This window comes from Chlamydomonas reinhardtii, chromosome 2, assembly GCF_000002595.2.
Source record: "Chlamydomonas reinhardtii strain CC-503 cw92 mt+ chromosome 2, whole genome shotgun sequence".
Taxonomy (NCBI): Eukaryota; Viridiplantae; Chlorophyta; class Chlorophyceae; order Chlamydomonadales; family Chlamydomonadaceae; genus Chlamydomonas; species Chlamydomonas reinhardtii.
This window is the reverse complement of record NC_057005.1, coordinates 5,744,452-5,765,354: the sequence shown is the minus strand read 5'-3', so window position 1 is coordinate 5,765,354 and position 20,903 is coordinate 5,744,452. Positions and strand designations below refer to the sequence as shown.

Genomic DNA, 20,903 nt, shown 5'->3' with positions numbered 1-20,903 from the left:
CCAGTAACGTTTAAAGCCTGGTGCCGCCATGGGCAATCCAATGTTCCCTTGCCTTATAGGTTCAAGACAAATTCATCAGCTCATGGCTGACCAATACTTTATGAGCTTAAGGAGTTGCTTCCCGGCCTAACAGTTTCGTACACAAATCGCTGCACTTGGGCCAAGTTGCGAACCTCGCCGCGATGCCCGCTCAGGACCTCGCTGCACCTCATTTGAAGTATTATAGGAGCAATGCGTGGCAGGGGCGCTGCTGGCATGCATCAAGCCTGAGGAGCGGCGCTCAGACGTGCATACGTGCCTGGGGTCCGCATACACACAGCATCGCGCCACAGCAGCCATGCCCTTCGCCGCCACATGCAAGCTCTGTCGCCTCCACATCATCTAGCTCCATAAGCCGAAGAGGGGTGCTGCTGGCCCAGCTTGCAGCTGCGGGGCTTGTAGGCATGCCGAGCCGTCAGGCGCAAGCCGCGTCGTTCGTCGATGACGCTATCTCGACTGCCGTGTACAACGCCAGCGCACCGTCCGTAGTGTCTATAGCTATTGTGAGAGCAAAGTCTGGCATACCGACCCGCGAACCGATCGGGTAAGCAATAGAAACGTGGTACCGGAAAACCAGGTGGTGCAAGTGCAGGAGGCCCGAGCGAGGGACCATGACGTCCCCGCATCTGTGACCGTTTGCATGAGCTCTTCGCATCTATCCAGTTCATCATCGTGTCTCTAATGCTCGCTATATGCCGACTGCGCAGATCCGGTATCGTGTGGGATACGGCTGGACCGCACGTCGTCACCAACTTCCACATCATCCCGCCTTTGAACAGCACCAACTCGGTAAGGTGCCGTTGGCCCAACGCAGCAGCTCGCCCGCCGCATCCTGTGCGAACTGCTAATCCCGCAACTTACCGCACGCTCGCCCCTCGCCACACAGCTGCTCGAGGTGACCGTGACCGACTTGGCCAGCGGCACTGTCCACACGCTGGGGGCGCGCGTGGCCGGCACGGACAGCATTCATGACCTGGCGGTGCTGCAGCTGCTGCCGCGCGCTGGCGACACAACAGCAGGAGCTGCAGAAGGCGAGCCAGGCGCGTCCGGTGCAGCTGCCGCATGGGTGCCCGCGCTGGCGCCCATCCGCCTGGGCACCTCCGCTGACCTGCGTGTTGGGCAGACGGTGTACGCCCTGGGCTGCCTGCCCTCATCCTCCTCGTCGCCGCAGACGCCTGCGCTGACCACCACCATGTCAGTGGGGCTGGTCAGCGGGCTGCAGAGGAGCATTCCCTCGCCCGTTGGCGCCCGTATCTACGGCGTGCTTCAGGTGGGGCTGCGGGGCACGTGTCGGCAGGGGCGCGCAAGCAGGCTGGAGAGGCTTCGTTACCTTATGGGTGCCCATTGTCTGGTCGGGCAGATCCTTACATGGCCACAGAGCAATCTCGCCCCCTTACGGCACACATAGTCCGCTATATGGAGCTAATGTGTCGCCCCCCCTGCGCCCCTCGCCTGTGCTCCTCCTGCGTGAACAGACGGACGCCGTCATCAACGCCGCGAACTCGGGAGGGCCGCTTCTGGACTCGGCCGGCCGTCTGGTGCGTAATATGCGTTGCGCGTTATGCAATAGGGGTCGGGTGGATGGGTCAAGGGGGGAGATATCCGTGGGGAGGAGGTGCGTTGAAAGGTGGCCTGTGAAGGGTCGGGATGTCGGTTTCGCGCTTTCGTGTGGAGGACAGTCACGTTACGGGCTACAACCAGGTCATGGGAGGCTGGTGTTTAGGTAAGGCGGTGGCAGAAGCAGCCTCCTTTCCAGTAAACCATGTCCTGGTGCTTGTTTAATGTCTGTCCTACTGTGCTGCAGGTGGGATTGAATGCGGCAGTTGGGCGCAGCCAGACTGTGTCAGTGAGTCCGGACCGATCCTGCCTGTTGTACTGGGCCCCCGTCAACTACAGCCGCTGCTAGCATGGGCCTACCACTGCTAGCATGGGCCTACCACTCCATACCATGATCGTTCCGATTTACAGCGTGAAAATGATTGCGTTGCAACACACCCTGTTCCTTGCCTTGGCACTAGCACGTACTAACACACCGACGTAAATGGGGACACCCCTGATGTGTACAGGCACGCGGCAGCGGTGTGGGCTTTGCGCTGCCCGCTGACCTACTGTTCGACGTGGTGCCCAAAATCATTCTGTACGGCAACCCGTATGGCAAAAAGTAATAAGCCAGGTGGTGATCAGGCTGTCGGGTTGTAGCAAGAAATCAGGTTGCTGCTGACTGATAACCTAATGCATGCCGCGGCTTCGTTGTCAAGCGGGTGAGGTGACGAGGTTTGGTGCGTCATATTAATCAGTGCCGGTATCGTTTGCAAATAGAGGGGTCCCTGCAAACGCACCACTCATATGGCCATGTGGTGGCGCAATGCGCGCAGCTAGGGACCGTTGAATTACTAACACGCCAACAGCGTGCCCAAGGAATGCACGCGCCCGCGATGGGTCTGACACGTGCACCCGATGGCGCCCCTTACTTTCCTTCAACCTTTGCCGCCTGTAAACTTAGGGTGAGGCTGTACTGATGCAGTGCTGCTGCTCTGGGACAGACGCATGGCGGCATGGGTTCCCCTGGACAGACGGGCTGTCACTGACCACTGAACTCGCTCCACAACGCCTGCGGCGGTCTGCCAGGACCCTCACATTTTGATACGGGCGTGGGAACTTGACGGCGTCTGCATAACAATCACACACGCATTCTCAGCGCGTCACAAGCAGACCAGATGTTTGGCCGTTAGACGAGTCCACAGCTTCCCGCCACGTTGGCTTGCCATCCTGGATGGCCACCTTGCGACCTGGGGTTTTCTGGCGTTGCAGTGTTTCTGTCGCCGGATGCAAAACAACACACCAGCGTATAAATTATCCAGTAGATTACTTAACCAGCCAGGAAGCAAATCACCGCAAGGCGCTGTGCTTTCCCAGGTTTCCCAGTTTTTTGGGCTGTGCGGCGAAGTTCTCTTTCCTTCATTTCGCCTGTTTTGACATCCAGCTTGACAAAGAACCATTATCATTGACACAAGAGGTGGATTTAGTTTATTGAATGAGCGGATACACGCTCGCTCAGCCCTGAACAAACGACGGCCGACATCGATTCTGTGGGGTAACTGCCCGTCTCCGATTCAATCAAACGTAGACATCAGACATAATTCCATATGCATCAGTATTGAAAGTCACCAGCCTCCTGCAATTGCGTGAATGCTGTAACGTTTGGGACGTCCGCTGCGAGCCTTACTTGTCCGAGCATATATGTTAATACGCACAGTTGCTCAAAGGTCCTGTAAAAATTTCACTGAAGGCTTACTGGCCCAGCCGGACGTCACGGCATGACGACTCACGGCGTGACGCTGAACTTGTGACGTTCGCAGTTCTGATTCGGCAGTCTTGTAGGCATTTGTTAACTCATAATCGTTTTAAATCGCACCGGATCTATAGCGAGCTGGGTGCGGGCGACCATCGCGCTCGAGCTGCAACTCGCCCGGGCACCTGCAAAGCTCGGCGAGCACCATCATTAAATACTTCACACCATTCTATCTCCGCACCTAAACGCGTGCAGCTGTGTCCGCGCGCGGCCCCTCGCTGCCGATGCCGGGGGCGCCCCCCGCGCCTGCCCCCGCCTCCCCTCCACGGATTCCGGCGCGCCCGGGGGTTGGTAATGGCCTAATGGGTGCTAATGTGTGTGGCAGCACGGCGTGCATTTGCCAGTTGCATCTGGAATGCTCACGGCTGGCCTGCTCTGCCCTAGGGCCCTGCCCTTGAGAGTCTGCAGCACAGGGCACCCCTGCTGCAGTCACTTGCTGCGGCTAAGCACGGCTGCAACCCGCGGGCAACGAATGCAAGAGATCGGAGGCCCGGCACCCATTACCAACCCCCGGGCGCGCCGGAATCCGTGGAGGAAAGGCGGGGACAGGCGCGGGGGGCGCCCCCGGCATCGGCAGCGAGGGGCCGCGCGCGGACACAGCTGCACGCGTTTAGGTGCGGAGATAGAATGGTGTGAAGTATTTAATGATGGTGCTCGCCGAGCTTTGCAGGTGCCCGGGCGAGTTGCAGCTCGAGCGCGATGGTCGCCCGCACCCAGCTCGCTATAGATCCGGTGCGATTTAAAACGATTATGAGTTAACAAATGCCTACAAGACTGCCGAATCAGAACTGCGAATGTCACAAGTTCAGCGTCACGCCGTGAGTCGTCATGCCGTGACGTCCGGCTGGGGCTTACTGAAGGACTTGCCGTTTTCCACTGAAAACATTTCGTGCATCAATTGATACTGCACCTGCACGCGACGTTTAATCTTTTAGTCTGTTTCGGCGAACTCGAGTCGGATGCCACTGTTGAAGTTTAGCGCAAAGCGGTCTCAGCTTTGCAACCTCTGACGCTGTAGCAAGCGATATGGAAGGAGCAACACACTCTCCCGATGACGATGGAGTTGCGCGCGGGCCCCGACCGGGCCATAATCCGGGTGAGCTTGACTTCGCGTATCTGAGGTGTTGGCTGTTACATCCTATCGTATTTATGCTGGGACCACATCTGCGTCCCGAAGCTAGCGATGGCATCGAGTGCGTTCGACCGTGGTGAATGGCTGGCTTTTAGGGGTTTCCGCTTCCCCGCTCGCGTAACGCTGTTTATTAAGCCACACCGGCTACGTGCCCAGTGCAGTGCCTGCTCTTGGCCCGTGTGCTCACAGACCAAAGCAATAGTTTGACTGTGCTGAGCTGCTGTTGTCCAGGAGGGATGCCGTGTCTGGGATTCCCGACGTCACACACCCGGGGGAGGGGAGGGGAGGGGAGGGGAGGGGAGGGGAGGGTTGTAGATACCAACGTAAGGCCCTTTCGTTTACACTCAGACACGTACTGCGGAAGTCGCGGGACCTGTCCCGACATCGCACATACTGCGGCTATGCTTGTTATTGCAGAGGCGTCGGCGGCCGCCGTGGAGCGCCCAAGAGGAACGGCTCCTGGTTGAGAAACACGCCCAGTAAGTAGCCCGCCAGTCGCGTGATGCCACACAGCAGTGCATCATCATCACCGGTTGTGTCGTAACGCCTTTTGGCCTTGTGTACGGTCTCTGCGTACTTTCGCGCTCCGAGCAGAGGAATGCAAGCCATGTAGTAGGGACAGCATGCGTGCGGGTGTGTGGGGCCGCGTGTTTGCATGCATGGTACATACGGTACAGGGGCGTTGCCTTCCAATCAGCTTGCCTTTATAAAAGCTCTGCTTAGGTCACAGCACCGTTTCTTATGCGGAAAGGTTGTGGCCGTGGGAAGCGCTTGCGGCATGTCCTATAATCATGTGAAACACGCTTTACCACTACAGCGCTGCCAACCTGCAGGCTCGGCAATGCATGGATGGAGATTTCCGAGTTTCTCCCGGGCCGTACGGCAGGGGAGGTAAAGGTGCGCTGGTGAGAGGTGAGGCCACATAGCCAGCGACAGTATTGGTGCTGCGACAACGAAACTGACTTCCCGCTTGCTTTTTCCAGCGCTTACACCCTTGGTTCACGTTGTCCCCGCATAACAACACCTGATGCTATGCAACACCTGCGCCTCATCGTCCGTCCAGAACATTTACCATTCGGTGAGCAAACATTCTGCACGGCCTGCCAACTGGCCTTTAGGGCCGCGTGGGGACGGAAGCATCTCGTTGCATGCGGCTCGTCAGTAGGGCTCTGACCCGCTAGGCTCTGACCCGTTTGCTTGCTCCTGAACTCGGGACTGATTGCTTATGTATGCCTATAATCGCTCTGACGTTCACTGCAATACTGCTCTCTCTCTCTCGCTCCGCTCACAGACGCTCCGCGCATCACGCGATCCGGGACGCTCGCTTCTGCGCTCCTACTGCATGCAAATACACGGCCGCGAGGCTGACGCAAAGCTGCGGCGTGAGGCGCTTCGAAGCGCAATGCGAGCCATGGCGCCGCAGGGCGCGGTCGCTTCCAAGGCGCTGCGACAGGCTGCCGACGGCCTGGAATATGGGGAAGCCGACGACGAGCCCGGGGCGAATGTGGCCGCCGCAGCAACCATGCGACTGCCGTGTCTCTTAGACGCGGGCGTCGTGGATGCAATGCTTGCCAGCAGAGACGCCGGCCTGGCGCAGCTGCGGCTACTGGCGGCCGCTACCGGCGGCGACGACTGGGAGAGCGACGAGGGCAGCGGCGGCGGCGGCGGTGTGGCGGTGTGTCCAGGACACATTGACGCTGGCGCGGCGGGCACGGTATACGACAGACTGCCACGCCTTCTTTGCGCGGGGCTTGGGTCCGGCGCCGCGCCACCGCAAGCTGGAATGAAGCGGGCTGCGCCCGCTGCAGTTGAGACCCAGCTGCAACACAGTCCCTCGACCGGCAGTGGCGACGCCAGCGAAATGCCTGCTGAGGATATCAAGCGCGCACGCATGGCACTGTTGCCAGATGGCGCAGATCCGGATGTGGGCTTGGGCCGCCTGTCGAGCGGCGGGCAGCAGGCTCACGAGAGGCTGTTGGGGGCGGCCAGCCTGCGTGATGGGAACACCCGTTTGCAGACACTAGACCTCAGCGGCGGTGGAGCGGGTCCCGGGGCCGCGGCCCACAGGCTGCTTGCACAGCAGCTGCAGGTGCTACAACAGGCTCACCATGCACAGCAGCTTCAGCAGCAGCTGCGTGAGATGCAGCAGGGGCAGGGGCAATCACTGCAGCTGCCAGACGCTGCGCTGCTGCAGTTGCTGGGTGGCGAGGTGCAAGCCCGCAGCCGGGCGCCGCTCGACAGCCTGCAGGCAATGGTTGATGGCACGGCGCAAGCTGCCGCTGCTGGCCAGACAGACAACGCACCAACGGTGAGGAAGCTGAGCGCGTACTGACTGCCACTCCTCCTGGCTATGCGCTTGTGGGCTGAGAGCGCCTGACTACCGTGCGTGAAACTGCCTACCTTCGTGCCCTTGCCTTGCTTAAGGACTTGTGCTTGCTTGCTTGTGTGCGCAGGACAACCCGGAAGCTACACCTGCCGCGTCGGCCGGCGCCGGTTCAGGGCCCCGCAACACGCGCGGCCGCAACGGCGGAGGCTGCATTAGCCAGAACGCCGACCCAACTGGGCCTGCAGCAATGCCGTCAACACAGCAGCGGCAGCAGCAGAAGCAGCAGCAGGCAAACGGCGTGCCCACGACCACAGCGCCGCGCAGCCCTGCTGCAGTCACGCCAATGGGTGGCGGCACTGGTGCCGCATCCGCATCCGCCGCTGCGAACGCCCTTGCGCTGGCACCGGCACATATGGAGGCGTCGCTCAAAGTAGCGCTGTCGCATGCCCGTGACAGTGCTGGCACAGCTTCGGCCACTGCGGTTGGCAGTGGTCACGACAACGGCCGCGGGGTTGCTTCTAACCGCGGCGCCTCTGGGCCCGGTACGAGCGCATGGGAGGCGGAGCAGCGCCACCGCATGGACCGAATGCTGTCGTACGGCATCTCACTGGACGAGATTGAGGAGGAGCTCCTGAGGCGGCGTCAGGCGAAGCTGGCAGCAGAAGCAGCCGCGCTGGGCGAGGCTGCGGCGGCGCTAGCCGCCGGCCGCCGTGATGTTGTCAGCCCAGCCGCTGTGGCTCCAGCGCAGGCTACCGTTCCCTTGGCGCTGCCCCAGGTCCCGAAGAACGATACCGGAGCGGGAACGGAGCAGCAGCTCAAGCTAGAGGAGCAGCAGAACCTCTTGCAGCGGCTGCAGGCGCTGCAGTCGCAGCCGCAACTGCCGATTAAGGCTGACCCAGATGAACCCATGGCGCTGGATGCCCAGGCGCTGCGGCGCCAGCTGCTGCTGGAGCTACTCAAGCAGCAGGCCGGCCGGCAGCAGCAGCAGCTGCCTGTGCTGCATCATCATCAGCATCTGACGAGGGAGGAGCAGCAGCAGCTGTGTGTGGAGGGCATGTTGCGTTTGAACACGTATGCGCCGGCAGGCGCCGGCAGGGGCCTTCCTGACCTGACGCTGCAGGCGGCACCTGCAACTGCCCTGTGTGGCTCAGTGGGCATGCAGGCATCGCTACCCTTGGGTGCGCCGCGCGGGGTCGGAGACCTGGACGCATGGCTCCGCTCCGCTGCGCCTGATATGTGGAGCTGAGGTGCACATGAGATGGCTTGTGGCCAGCTGTACACAACACCACGGTGTAATTTTGGATAACTGCGGTCGCAACCATTTAAAGACGGCCTTATTAGTGTCGGACTTATCTCTTTCGAAATTTGAATGGCTGGTGCGCTGCCGCTTCGGTCCTTCGGTCGTGTGTTTCTGAGACCGCATTGGGCAACATCCAGTTGCTGCTTGTCGGCTTGGGCGGGGTTGGGTGGGAGTTGCAGCTTGACTCAGCAACACCTGTGTGCTCGCTTGTGTAGAAGCGCAGGGCGAGGTCGGTAGCCGTTTATGCAAAGCGGGGAGGGGGGTTTGGATTGGACTGGAGCTCCAGATTGTGATATTGGAACGGGGCCTTCGGCGTGCTCGTCGGCAATTCATAGCACTGAGTGGGGATGGTTGCAATTCAGGTTGAACATGGCTGGGCAAGGATGTTTGCAGCACGCATTGCTGCCCGGTGTGGTGAATTTGATATGGGCTGACGCACGAACTGTCTTCGGTCCGGTCAGCGTCAGGTTAGGTCGGCTGGTAGAACGCCGGAGTAACAGTGCTGAGGAGTAACTGTACGGTAGATTGCATTGGTTACACGAGGGGCGGTTAGGTCAGCGGAGTGACGCATGTGTGTGGCCGGCCATACATACACAGCCATACATTCGTATACATTCGCCAGTTTCTTGGCCAGTTTGCGACGGATGGCCCATAATGCGGACATGGGCGCCTGAGAGGAGGAATCATCCAATCTGGGCACCGCTGCTACGGCCCCAAGGCTGCCAGTATTGGTGGGGTCCTGACGTCCTGTGTCGTCATATCGCGGACTGCAACCTCCCCTGACTGCAACACCCTCGCCATTGGATTGAACGGACCTGCGACTCAGGGCTCCACGGGGGTATCTCGCGGACCGGGCACCTAAAGGCTGGAGCCTGGCTGGAGCGAAAGTGAGGATAGTGCGACATGCCCCTTTCAATCTGCCACTGCGTTCGCCGCCGTCCTCTAAATACATCAGCCCATCGCCTTCGCTTGGTAGTCTGCGGCCAGTCTGCGCCAGCCCAGCCTCTGACAGCCGTATACACCAGCTGAGAGTCACAAGCATGAGGACGCCGGAGTGGCGCAGCTTGGCGCGCGGTTATCTCGTCAAAGGTAACGTAGCAGTTGCGGCCGCTGCTCATGCTCACGTTTTTTTTTTGCTTGTGCTAGCTCACTGGCCTCGGCTCTACAACGTCATGTTCGCTTGTGCGTGTTGCGTTTTTTCAAGCATTTTCTGCTACTCGCGGGGATGGTCATTACATGGTCATGTGTTTAAAGTGACAATGTCCAGTGAGCCTTCTGTCTCATCAAGTGAACAGGCTGTAATGAGCGCCAGCACCAATCTGCATCGTGCACTTTCGCGTGTGCACGTGTGCGCCCCTCCTGAAGCGCATCGATAAAGTGCTCTGCGTCGGTTGGCCACCCCCCGCCCCCCACAACCACCACAAACACACTAGGCCGCTGCACCGATGCAACATACACCTCAATACACCGTTTGTAATGCTGTCCACAAACATCATTGCTCTTCCGAACCAGCACAGGCGCGTGCCCGCCCCGCTGCGTTGCTGTATCTACTCTGGATATCCGTCTTGCCATTCCGTGCGGCACAGTGCCGTGCACGTGGCCGCCACCCCTGCATGCCTGCACACCCTCCAGCACATGTTCACAAACCATATATGCCACTCCAACCCTGCTGTCCGTACCTGTGCCGCCTAGCAGGTGGAACCCGTCCGCCTCACACCTTAGCAAGCCCATGCGCCTCACCGCCAGGCACATCCTGTACGCCGGCCGCGGTGCCTCAGGCTCGCTGCAAAGCCGTCCCCGCCACCGCTCACGGCACAAATGCCACGTTGGCGCGCATGTGTGCCACGTGCGCCAACAGCGAACGCAGCTGCGCCAGCAGTGCCTCCCGCGCGCCGGGCGCCTCCTCACGTGTGCGGTGCAGCCGCATCAGCGCCGCGTTTAGCTCCGGGCACGACACCTACGGCAGCGAGTCAAGGCGAGGCGGCGTGGGTTGGACAGGCGGGTAGGTGGGTCGGCAGCTTGCGTATGCGCTGCTGGGGAGACAGTGTGAGATCGGTGTGTGTGTGTGTGTGTATGTGTGTGTGTGTGTGTGTGTGTGTGTGTGTGTGTCTGTGTACGTTAAGGCGCACAAGGAGAAATAAGCATGTGTGTTTGTGTGCCTGGGTGTTCACGCGGCATGTGCCGTCGGTGCAGTGTGTGCATCAAGGCTGACAGTCGAGACGGGAGAGCCGCCACAGAGCCTGTGCACCGTGTGAGGCGCCCGCCGTGCAGAGTGCAAGGCCGGCGTGCACGCCCGGCCTCGCAGCACCCCCTACCGTCCGAGGTGTGCTTCCAGGCGAACGCCCGCACGGCCCACCCACCGTCACTTCTAGCCGCTTGCCGCCCAGGTTGTCGACAACGCCCGCCGCCGACACCTTGAGGCTGACCGGCGGCAGCTCCGACCCAGCCGCCGCCGCTGCCGGCCCAAACGCTGAAGCCGCGCGCTTTGTGCGGGGCTTGCGCCCGCCCGCCTCGCCGCTGCCGCTGCTGCCAGGGGGTGGCAGCGGCTGTGGCGTGACGTACACGCGCTTGAGCTTCACGCGTGCCGAGGTGAGGGTGAGGTCCATGTCCCGGAGGTCGCTGGGGACCACCACCTGTCGCAGGGGCATTGGCACAGTGAGTCGTACAGCGTGGTCGTACACGTACCGTACCGTAGTAGGTGGACAGCAAACAATTTATCCACCCTGGATCCATGCCGGGTGACCTTCTGCATCATACGTTGCCAGGCCATAAGCCCCGGACAAGCACATGGTTTCGGTTTGCCCCTTTCAACGCATACGCAAACCGAACGCAGGCAGCCTAACGTTCCTCCTTTCCTTGTGCTTTCCCGCGCACCTGTGTGCCGTTCACCAGCGCAAACTCGCCCTGCCGCCGCCGCAGCTCCTCCGCCACCTCGTCCTCCGCGCCGTGCTGCACACTGGCCACGTAGCGCAGCCGCACGTCGGCGATGTGGCTGGGCCCCACCAGCGCCAGCGTCAGCGGCTTGCAGCCCAGCGTCTCCAGCTGCGGGCCACACACGCGGCGAGGTAGCGCAGGCGTCAGCAACGGCCGCACGTGACAGATGACACGGCGCAAACCCCAGGAAGGAACAACAGCGGCGTGCTCTCGCGTGAGGCACACGCCCACAGAACTGCAGCGGCTGCCAGCATGTGGACGTCTGGAAGGGTGTAAGCAGTAGCGCCATAGCTGGGCCCGGCTGCCGCCGCGCATCCTATGCGCTCAGGCCAGGGCCCATTCGGTGCGCCTGAACCTTCCAGAAAGTGCCCCCCGCTTGCTGGGAATGGGTTGAGCAACTATTCCCCCGCTCCTCGCCACCGCTTCCGTCCCTTCCCCAGGCTGCCCTGCTTCGCCGGCCATCTCGCGAGCACGCACACCTTGGAGATGCGCAGCGCTCCATCCTCCGCCACCGAGAAGGTGGGGTGGTACTGGATCCAGGGGATGGACGTCTCCAGGTGCAGGCTGGCGCTCTTGACCTGCTGCGTCACCGTCAGACCCCGGTCAGTCAGGTAGCTGTGGCAGGCAGGGACGTGCCGGGCAGGAGGCACGGGGAGGGGAGAGCGGCAGGCACCGTCAGCAGCATGTGGAAGGAAAGAGGGAGCGCGCCAGCCACACCCGCAGGTCGCGGCCACAGCCATCACCGCGGTCCTTGCTGATACACCCGCCCAGTTGCTGGTGAATGACTCGGTGGGTTACAATCACATGGCTGCTTGCCGCGCTGCTTGCAGCGCTGCACTGCTCTGCCCTTGTCAGCCCGCACGCCCATCCCCCAGTCCCGATGCACAGACATTTTGCACACATGTACACACACACACTCACACACACACACGCACCTGTCCAGTGAGCGGATGGTGTCCTGTGGCAGGGAGGTGTCAAACACCGCCCGGCCGTCCTGGGGGTAGGTCCACTCCATCAGGGAGGGCGTGGGCAGCTGGCGGCGGCTGGTGGTCACATCCGTGAGGAGCAGCTTGCCTGAGGGAGACCATAAGAGGGGTAGGGGCATGCCACATACAGCGTGAGGCGGCGGTGCGGGCGTTCATTATGTAGGCGAGGGCGCGAGGACGCCGGTGTGTGAGGTGCAGTGGTCAGGGCAACGACGGTCCTGAGTGCACCATGCGCACTACACCCGCACTTCTACCGGCGAGCCTGCTGCCCGTGTCCCTGTCCCCGCCTCCACAACGCGCTATACCAACCACCGCACCCCGTCCCGCCCCGCACCTCATCCCGCTACGCCTTCACTTCTTTAACAAACATGAATGTAACCCACCCACATCCCGCACTCCGCCGCCGCCGCGCCTCCCCGGGCCCCCGGCTTCCGTGGCCTCCCCGCCGCCCCGCCCGACCTGCTCACCCAGGTAGAGGCGTATCTCCATGCGGTCGCAGTCGGCCGGGTGCTGCATGCACACCACCGCCGCCAGGTCTATGAGCTGCTGCAGGCACACGTCCAGGTCGGCGGCGGGCCGCAGCAGCGGCACCTGGATGCGCCCGGGCGGCCCCTGCCGGCCGTCCAGGCCCGACGTCGACGCCTCCGGGCCCGGCGCCTGCCTTCCGCTGCTGCTGGCGACGTCGGAGGCGGGGAGGGAGAGGACGAAGCCGTCGCTGGTCGGGCCGCCAGGCATCACGCTGATGACGGGCCGGCTGCAGGGCAGCAGCGACAGCTCCTCGCTGGCTGAGAGCTCCGGTGCAAGGATGTTGTAGATGGTTTTACGGGAAAACTGCATGCCTGTTGGGGGCCAGGGAGGCAGGGGTTACAAGGCGCAAGGCGCTCCCGCGCGAGGGAGTGCGCCCGCCCGCGCGGAGTGCGAGTGATATTGGCGGGCAGTGGTTCGCGACATTGACGTTGGGAATGGCGGGCACGCAGCGCTATCACTCTGTCTCTGACCCGGGCGCTGTCGCGCCCCCAGCCGACATGACCTTCCGCCGCCGCTGCTTCTGCTTAGGCACAGGTGCTGCTCTCGTGGCTGCTTCTGCTCCCAGCTGCTCTCAGTCCCACGGTGCCAGGGGCGCAAGTCTAGCTGCCCATAACATGCGGCCCACGGCGGTTCCAGCAATGCTTTGGCCACGTGGGCACCGGCACTGTCAATAGTGGCCACCCGGAACTGGGGGAAACCTGGGAACCCACTGACTCCTCGAGGCGTGCTCCCCGCGTCGTTCGTGACTCCGTCGGTCGTCTTATGCAGCGTACGATGCATGTCGAGCACATGAAATCAAAGCAATGTCTTACCCGAGTACTGATAGTGCTCTAACGTCTTCTCGAGCAGGCGGGCCGCCCTCTCCGCCTCTTGGTGGCGCCCCCGAATATCAACGCGGTGGTCCTGCTCCATATATGACAGTCGCGCCCCGGTGAGCTCCTGCACTCTTTGAAATATCTTTCCGCGCTGACCCATAACCACTGAAGCGTGAATTTGCGGTGGCAGCGAAATCGACACCGGTTCCCGCATAACCGGAGCCGACCGTCTCATTTTGTTCTTTTTATGTCAATAAAGGGGAATTCAAGTTCAATTGTCGATCACAGCACTTAGTGTTAATATAGTCGCAACTCTTCGCGTCAAACCGACAAGCTAGTGGCTAGGCATGAAGACTGCCTTAAAACTAAACACAAAATAGCTACAGAACGTCTTTAACTTTGTGGGCGTGTTTTGAATCGTGCCGGCCGCCACCATGGCGCACGCCTCGTCACCCCGGAGGCTGCCCGCATCCATGCGCGTGGCCCTGAGTACTCCGGCGGTTCTTGCCGACACACTTTACTCCATGACTTCGTACTTGGACACGCCCCCACCATAGAACCCATGTCGGTCCAGCTTACAGCCTCTGGCATCATAGACATCTGCATCCGGACACTGTTCCGGAGCCGTACACAGTGTACTGCGCAATCAGCTCGTGCTCACGGCTGCCCTCCAGCAGCTGCAACAGCGCCGGCCCCACCTCGGTGCGAAGCACTAATCCATGTATACAAACCACAGCCCGCCGGGTTTCAACTAACAGCCCGCATCTCAGGTAGCTAACCCTGCGACCCTAGAACAAACATGCGGTCCGTGCATCCAATCTTGCATTGTACATTAGTTCCTTGATACTTCAATTGTTGCATACGGTACTGCCACTTACATCCTGCCCCGTTATCAGCCGCACGGACCCAGCTGTTCAAGTGTTCAACGCCGTGACGGACTCAGCCACTTGCTTCCCTTTCCCTGTGCTTCCCTTTCCCTGTGCTTCCCTTTCCCTGTCACGTCGTTCCAGCGCTTCCAGCACGTCCCACACGGTGGCCACGGCTCCGTACCAATTCGCCAGTCTAACACCCTAGTGCACGAGCCGCTCACAGCTCAGACGCCAGCCATTGCCACTGGCGCCTGCCTAGAGTGGCTGCTCCTCACGCGTGCCAGTGTGCCCCGTCGCCAATGCCCGGGATCTTGTTGCCGTCGCCCGGCACTGGCCTCAGCTCGTACACCGTCTCCACGGCCTGGCGCCTCCGCTGCGAGCAGCAGGGCAAAGAGAAATGACTGTAAGCACTACCCTCCAGACGGGGCAGCGTTTTGGGTGCGGAGATACATGGTCCCCTTATCCGTAAGGGGCGGTTACGTGGTGGAGTCGTACATGTTTTCGTACTGGACTACGACCATCTTGCCTCCCTGTTATGGCCGCGCAGTGACAAGCTGCCTACCATATAACAATCCCAGAGTAAAAAGGCACAGGCTTACTGAGCTTCATACGGTATGCCTGGGCATGTTTCCTTCCATACGCACCTCTGCGAACTCGCCTTTAAGCCCCAGGAAGTGCACCTGCATATGTGAGCGGAAAGTAAGTGTAGCATCGAACGATTGACGGCGAGCGCGCGCTTCGCCATGGGAAGTCGCGATCACGTGATGGGTATGTAGCCCTGCTGCTGTATTGGTTCTTTCCTTCCTCTACAGCCTTTGATGGCCCGGTTGCCCCCGGTCGGCGGGACAGTGACCGTCCGCTGGCGTCGGTGGGCTGTAAGCGGCGAGAAACGCACTGTCGCCTGCCGCCAGCCTGTTTCTACAAAAAGAGACGCGCGGCGAGTGCCATCTTGCGCCACGAGTGCGAGCACGCGAGGCAGCAGCACGTGCGACGGATCCGACCAGCTGCTCAAGAGCTGCCCGTAGCCATCCTGGCCTCAGCTGCAACCCCAGCTTTACAGTCTATCCAAACCTACGGCCAAAGACCCCCACACGACACCCCGAAAGACCCCCACACGACACCCCGAAAACCTGCTCCACTACTCTCCCCTCCCCTCCCCTCCCTGTACCTCAATATAGTCCATGCCGCCTGAAGCGCCGGACAGCAGCAGGTCCAGCGAGTGCACGCCCGTGAACTTGGCCACCTGGCGGTGCAATGTAGCGCGCCAGCAGGGTAGCGCACGGATGCGTCATCCGGCTTCAGTGGACGACCGCTAAGGCACATAACGTCACACGGCAGCCCCCAAAAGATTAGTAAACGTTGCAAGCATATGTGAGCCCCCAAGCCTTTAACAGCTGCCAACACGTAGCCGCACCTGTGTGGGGTACTCGATGATTCCGCGTGCGTCGCCATCTACCGCCAACTCCCACTCCTGCACGGTGACCGCCGGCAGCATCAGCAGCCACTCACAAAGCACATCAAGCAGCATCCGCTCGTATCATGCACGCGCACCTGTACGGGCGCCGCCTGGGCCGCGGTCCCAAAGTCCAGGTCGTCTCGGTTTATGTAGGCCCGCATGCGGCCGGGAGCCGTGCCAGGCGGCCCCCGCGCGATGACACTGATAGCCTTCAGCTTAACCGAGCCATCAAAGCTGCGGCGCACGACAAGGTCATGCAAGACATTGTGAGGTAGGGAATGGCGCACATTTCACGCCGGTCGCTTATCGGCATCTACTCCTGGCGAGCGGAGACGACGCGCCCATCTGTCCTGCGTGCGCAGGCGTGCATGCATTGAAGAACCCCAGCCCTGAGGTGCGGCAGCAGCCCTCCCGCCACCAGGTTGCGGTGCCTAAAACTCACGGCACGTGTATCAGCACCTCCTGCTCGTCCTCGTCTTCATTGCTGCGCAGCGGCGTCTCCACCGCGTCGAGCCGGGTGTGCCACGGCCGCAGGATGTTGCGGCAGGAGCCCACGGACGCCTCGTTCAGGCACCGCACCTGCACGACGCGTACGAGCAGGACAAAGGGCTTTTCCATTTGCTTTTTACAATGGATTAGATGTGCGTGAATGCAGGCGTGTTGCTGCGGAACGCGCTAGGGTTGGAAGCGGCTTTGCAGCTACCGCGTGCTGGCACGCCCCTTCCCTCCCGACCTGGTCCACCGCCACGTGTTTGTAGAGCGAGTAGGCCACGCCGCAGTCAGCAGCCTCGCAATCATGGTCATGAGCACAGCAAGCTTTGGTCGGGGGCATGTTTGGCGAAGAGACCCCAAAAACGCCAAAACAGTTGGGAATCTGTCTTCAGCTGCAGCTGTTTAGACCGAAGGATGTAACCTAACAAGTGAGATGCACAAAGTATAGGACAAAGCACGCGTTGAATAACTACACAAGCCGATTCGCCCGAACCTGGATGCTGCCAATCCCCAAAGCGCCAGTATGCACCTGTTCAGTGAAACCTTTCACGTCCTTTTACGCTGTACTGTACTTAGGAACTAGGATCGCCCTACTAAAGCTGTGAACGCTTGCAACGAAGGTCGTCGGCACGAATTCCTGTGTAGAACCGGTTGGACAGTATTGGCCGCCTTGCTGGCGTCTTTACATGACACAATACCTGTACAAGTAAGAGTCATCTTAGACTGGGCGCAGGGCTCGGCGCCATTTGTGCTGGCCATCTCGCACCGGCCCTGCGCGGTGTGACGGCTGAGGATTTAGCAAATGGCACAGCTCTCCTCATATGCGAACGAGCTGGCGTCAGCCCTGCGGCGACGGGAAGGTCGGTGCCGGCAGGCGTGTTTGGGGGATGGACACGGCTGCATACCAGGCACTCCTGTCACGCATACCGAGCCCCGGGAATGGGGCTTTCTGGACTTCCATCGGTCTCGGCAAACGTAGTGCCCTCAGGCGCTAGCCTGCTCTCCGCTCCCGGGCCTTTTTTGCCCGCCATCGCCAACACTCAGTGCCCCATCCCCGCATTGCACCACCCCGCTCCCCACGGTTCGCCAACCCCAGGCCGCCAAGCCGCGGGCCTGCTGTCGCTGAGCTCCAACGCCGGCCTGGTGGCACGCAACCTAGCGGCGTCCGGGCGGCCGGTGCCCAGCAGCGGGCCGCTGGCGGCGCTACCCGAGGGCTGGCCGCCGCTGGTGTCCGCCTACCTGCGCTGCATGGTGGCGCAGAACAACGGCGAGCGGGCAACCGCATGCAAGTGAGTGACTGGATGTAATGGTGAGGGAATGCAGGAGCGGGAGCGGGAAAGGGGGCTGGAGGAGGGGTAAGGCGCGCAGGGAGCGAGCTGACCGGGATCGTGGCTTGAGGGCCCTGCGTGACGGAGTACAGCGAGGGTAAACGGGAGGATGCTGCGGTATGGCTGTGGTGATACCGTAGATGGCAAGTACCGGGTGCTGGTGCTGGGAAATGTCGGTGTGGCTCGATTTATGTTGCGTGGAGTGAAGAGGCCTGGCCCCCCATCACCGCCACCAAGCATATATGTGCTTGCCTGGTGTGCATGCCTATGTAATGCACGCCCCTCCTGCCTGCATCTGCGCACAGGGAGTACCGGGAGTATGCAGACGGGCTAGCATCCATGCTTAATGCAGACAAGGTAGGTGGCTGGTGGGCAAGCCGTTAGGCTTTGCACTGGTTTCAGCATTGGGTTACCAAGCAGTCTTGAGGTGCTCGGTGCCTGAGCACCCATGCGCGTATTTGTACGGTAGACCTCATCGTACTTGGAACCGCGGTGTATGCCACTAAAGCCAAGCATTCAGTGCTGGGGGCGCACGTTACCGTGGCTTGCATGAACTGGCGCGGCTGGTTGACTGTGGCCAAGTCCTACCCGTTCGCCCCCCTGTCTGCTGCAGGGCGTGGAGAGCGAGTGGATGATTCCCATTGCCCTGGGGGCGGCCTCAGCGCTCAAGGTACTGAGCGAGCTGGCCGACGAGGAGCTCAACCGCAAAGGGCTCACAGCAAACATGGTATGTGGCAGCTGTGGGCGGTTGGGGCGGGACGGGCAGTCTCAACTTGCAGTTTGGCTTGGGCGCGGTTGCGCGAGTCTCGTGCGGATGCTGCAGCACTGGCCGGCACCCGTGCATCCTCAGCTGCATCCGCCTGGTCTGTCACGGCACTAGCCTCGCGGTGTCCCGGGCGGGGGCGGGCCACCCGCGCATGACGCTCCCTCAAGCCACCTGACCTAACAATCCCCTCTGCACGTGTCATCGTCGCAGATGTCGGAGTGCGCCATCACGCTGCAAGCCTTCTTCCGCGGCCTGTCCACCAGCAAGTCCAGCCAGGTCAAGAAGGACGCCAGTGTGGCCATCGTGTGCGTGATGATGAAGGTGGGTGCGGAGGTGCGGGTGCATGTATGCCACGTGCTGCCGGACTGCAGCTGATGTTGCATGCTCTAATGGCTGTGGCGCTCATTCAGAGGCTTGGTTTACGATGTGAAGTGCAGGACCCTGCCCGCCCATCCCGACACCCCGCATCTGCTGCGGCTGTGCTCACCGGATGCGCTGCAGGTGTACTTCAAGCTGAACGCCATCAATAACTGCAAGCAGCCGCTGCAGCAGATTGAGGTGGCGAGGCTGTTCGACAACGCCAAGCAGGCGCACAAGGTGACGCTCAGGTAAGCAGCAGCGCAGCATAGCATGGTATGGCAGACGGATGCCGCCGCCCTGCTATCACCGTATCTTCGCGCCTCTGTGTGCATGCCCTGGCTGTCGCCGGCAATCCTCTGGGGCCCTATCCCACCATGCCGTCCCCTACTGCTTTTTGCTCCCTTACCTTCTTTTGTACGTTGGTGACGGTATGGATTTTGGAAACAACCCCTCTCATCACTACCAGGTACTACACCGGGCGGCTGGCCGCCTATGACGAGGACTTCCAAAAGGCGGACGAGCACCTGAGCTACGCCTTCGAGCACTGCCTCAGCGCCGCGCCCAACAACCTGCGCCGCGTGCTGCGCTACCTCATACCCGTGAGTAGTCGCCTGTCGGGCTGCCGCAGGGTCTTGCTGTGCTTTCTCCGGTTACCCTGTAGAATGCAGCTGCTCAACTGGGCGAATGTGGCAGAGCAGCGGACAACACGAGGGGACGCCCACAGCGGTACTGGTAATTCCTATTGTGCCGTTACCACCGCGTCGCCGCCCTGCCCTCCGTCCCACAGGTCAAGATGCTGTTGGGCGTGCTGCCGCGTCCGCAGCTGCTGCAGCGGTACGGCCTGACCGAATACGAGCCCATCCGCCAGGCGGTTGCAGGCGGCGACCTGGCGCTGCTGCTCAAGACGTTGGAGGAGAACCAGGTGCGACTCCCACCGTGCGCATGTGTTCTGTGGTGCAAACCTGCACGGTCGCCCGGCTGGGCAGAAGAATGTGGGCTTACTTAAAGAGACAGTCCAAAAGCGCGAGGGCCCAGGGACCGTCAGGCATGAGCATCGTGGCCCTGGCATGCAAAGATGCGCACCCGCTCATGTCGGTGCCGTTCACCATGTAGCCATCTTTTTCACCCATAACAGCACCTTTGTCACCGTCACACACAGGTCCGCTTCATCCAGACGGGTGTGTTCCTGCTTCTGGACAAGCTGCAGCTGGTGGTGGTGCGGCGGCTGTTTCGCAAGTGCGCACTGGTGCACGCCGAGGTGAGGGCGCAAAGGGGGAGGGTTGCCATCGGTGGGTTGGCCACAACACCGCAGCATACGGTACCGTACCGCAAAGGGGGCATGAGGGCAAGCCTATCCACACGCTTTTGGAGGGGCCTGATAGCCAGCGTACGACTACTGTAGCACAGATGGCGTGGCTACAATGGGGGTGTAAACCGCCTTCTCAACCGGTGCCCTTGCAGATGAACCCGGCCAAGGCGCACCAGGTGCCGCTAGCGTTGTTGGATGCAGCGCTGCAACAACAGGTGAGCCGCTCGTCAATACCGTCACGGTTTCCGGTCCTTTGCAAGACAGCAGGGGCTGTGTACTGCAGCACGGTATTCTCCATTTGCTTCAGCGGGTGGTGAGCACAGTGCTGGTGATGGAGCATCACCACCGGCGTCCAACAGCAAGCCCCCGTATACATAGCACCACCTGGCATGCTGCTCCCATCTGCCTTCCCTGCTGCGCCGACACTTCATGCGGGCGCCCGCTCACGTACAGGGCATCGAGAAGGACCCGCTTGAGCTGCAGTGCCTCATGGCCAACCTCATCTTCCGCAAGTACGTCAAGGGCTACCTGGCGTACAAGAGCCGCGTGGTGGTGCTGGCCAAGACCGACGCCTTCCCACAGCTCAGCGCCGTGCAGCTCAGTGACCCGTTCACTGCGTAAAAGGGGTGGGCGCGTTGGTGTGTTGGGTTGTTGCGGTGGAACACGTGGCCTGCAGCTAGAAGAGCTTGGCCATAGACTAGATTCGGATTGGAGTGTACCGGTGCGTTTTGATGCGACCATCGCTGCAATTGGTTCGAGCGGGTTCCATGGTAGCCGTGGCGCAGTCAGGAGTAAAAGCACGCTGTGCAGGCAAACCGTGGGATGCAGGTGGAGTGCAACCCTAAGCTTCTAAAGCAGGCGATAGCACACTAGGATGGCGGCTGTATACGCTGTTCACGTTGCCATATCGG

The 20,903-nt window shown here is 61.1% G+C and overlaps 5 protein-coding genes across 5 annotated transcripts; 3 read left to right on the top strand and 2 right to left on the bottom strand.

Annotated features, from left to right (window-relative positions):
• Positions 1-97: 97 nt before the first annotated feature.
• On the top strand, positions 98-3,555 carry CHLRE_02g110600v5 (uncharacterized protein). The gene is made up of 6 exons (XM_001699652.2): positions 98-583; positions 747-828; positions 926-1,309; positions 1,515-1,577; positions 1,844-1,885; positions 2,106-3,555. The coding sequence occupies exons 1-6, from the start codon at positions 444-446 to the stop codon at positions 2,202-2,204; spliced, it is 810 nt and encodes a 269-aa protein (XP_001699704.2). The 5' UTR covers positions 98-443; the 3' UTR covers positions 2,205-3,555.
• A 472-nt stretch (positions 3,556-4,027) lies between these two features.
• CHLRE_02g110550v5 (uncharacterized protein) lies at positions 4,028-9,073 on the top strand. Its single transcript, XM_043059874.1, has 6 exons — positions 4,028-4,487; positions 4,941-5,002; positions 5,357-5,420; positions 5,587-5,601; positions 5,815-6,831; positions 6,977-9,073. The coding sequence occupies exons 1-6, from the start codon at positions 4,449-4,451 to the stop codon at positions 8,093-8,095; spliced, it is 2,316 nt and encodes a 771-aa protein (XP_042927508.1). The 5' UTR covers positions 4,028-4,448; the 3' UTR covers positions 8,096-9,073.
• A 296-nt stretch (positions 9,074-9,369) lies between these two features.
• CHLRE_02g110500v5 (uncharacterized protein) lies at positions 9,370-13,747 on the bottom strand. Its single transcript, XM_043059873.1, has 7 exons — positions 13,410-13,747; positions 12,537-12,908; positions 12,019-12,157; positions 11,563-11,698; positions 11,024-11,191; positions 10,510-10,782; positions 9,370-10,106 (listed from the first exon to the last, which is right to left on the bottom strand). The coding sequence occupies exons 1-7, from the start codon at positions 13,570-13,572 to the stop codon at positions 9,957-9,959; spliced, it is 1,401 nt and encodes a 466-aa protein (XP_042927507.1). The 5' UTR covers positions 13,573-13,747; the 3' UTR covers positions 9,370-9,956.
• Positions 13,748-13,795: 48 nt separating this feature from the next.
• CHLRE_02g110450v5 (uncharacterized protein) lies at positions 13,796-16,677 on the bottom strand. The gene is made up of 7 exons (XM_001699883.2): positions 16,471-16,677; positions 16,180-16,316; positions 15,833-15,971; positions 15,696-15,752; positions 15,450-15,524; positions 14,926-14,961; positions 13,796-14,654 (listed from the first exon to the last, which is right to left on the bottom strand). The coding sequence occupies exons 1-7, from the start codon at positions 16,567-16,569 to the stop codon at positions 14,553-14,555; spliced, it is 645 nt and encodes a 214-aa protein (XP_001699935.1). The 5' UTR covers positions 16,570-16,677; the 3' UTR covers positions 13,796-14,552.
• Positions 16,678-16,795: 118 nt separating this feature from the next.
• On the top strand, positions 16,796-20,903 carry CHLRE_02g110400v5 (uncharacterized protein). Its single transcript, XM_001699654.2, has 11 exons — positions 16,796-17,089; positions 17,326-17,518; positions 17,863-17,914; positions 18,171-18,284; positions 18,534-18,644; positions 18,825-18,931; positions 19,150-19,282; positions 19,471-19,605; positions 19,843-19,941; positions 20,145-20,207; positions 20,446-20,903. Exons 1-11 carry the CDS (start codon positions 17,032-17,034, stop codon positions 20,611-20,613), a joined length of 1,233 nt encoding a protein of 410 aa, XP_001699706.1. The 5' UTR covers positions 16,796-17,031; the 3' UTR covers positions 20,614-20,903.

Coding starts and splice junctions, on each gene's coding strand:
- CHLRE_02g110400v5 (XM_001699654.2), top strand. CDS start 17,032: ATGGCACAGCTCTCCTCATATGCGAACGAGCTGGCGTCAGCCCTGCGG. Junction 17,915..18,170: donor CCATGCTTAATGCAGACAAG/GTAGGTGGCTGG, acceptor TGTCTGCTGCAG/GGCGTGGAGAGCGAGTGGAT. Junction 19,283..19,470: donor TGCTGCGCTACCTCATACCC/GTGAGTAGTCGC, acceptor TCCGTCCCACAG/GTCAAGATGCTGTTGGGCGT.
- CHLRE_02g110500v5 (XM_043059873.1), bottom strand. CDS start 13,572: ATGGGTCAGCGCGGAAAGATATTTCAAAGAGTGCAGGAGCTCACCGGG. Junction 12,158..12,536: donor GGAGATACGCCTCTACCTGG/GTGAGCAGGTCG, acceptor GGTCTCCCTCAG/GCAAGCTGCTCCTCACGGAT. Junction 10,783..11,023: donor CGCTGGTGAACGGCACACAG/GTGCGCGGGAAA, acceptor CCCCTGCGACAG/GTGGTGGTCCCCAGCGACCT.
- CHLRE_02g110450v5 (XM_001699883.2), bottom strand. CDS start 16,569: ATGCCCCCGACCAAAGCTTGCTGTGCTCATGACCATGATTGCGAGGCT. Junction 15,525..15,695: donor TCATCGAGTACCCCACACAG/GTGCGGCTACGT, acceptor TTGCACCGCCAG/GTGGCCAAGTTCACGGGCGT. Junction 14,655..14,925: donor TTAAAGGCGAGTTCGCAGAG/GTGCGTATGGAA, acceptor TGCTGCTCGCAG/CGGAGGCGCCAGGCCGTGGA.
- CHLRE_02g110550v5 (XM_043059874.1), top strand. CDS start 4,449: ATGGAGTTGCGCGCGGGCCCCGACCGGGCCATAATCCGG. Junction 4,488..4,940: donor CCGACCGGGCCATAATCCGG/GTGAGCTTGACT, acceptor TTGTTATTGCAG/AGGCGTCGGCGGCCGCCGTG. Junction 5,003..5,356: donor CTGGTTGAGAAACACGCCCA/GTAAGTAGCCCG, acceptor GCCAACCTGCAG/GCTCGGCAATGCATGGATGG.
- CHLRE_02g110600v5 (XM_001699652.2), top strand. CDS start 444: ATGCCGAGCCGTCAGGCGCAAGCCGCGTCGTTCGTCGATGACGCTATC. Junction 1,310..1,514: donor GTATCTACGGCGTGCTTCAG/GTGGGGCTGCGG, acceptor CTGCGTGAACAG/ACGGACGCCGTCATCAACGC. Junction 1,886..2,105: donor GGCGCAGCCAGACTGTGTCA/GTGAGTCCGGAC, acceptor TGATGTGTACAG/GCACGCGGCAGCGGTGTGGG.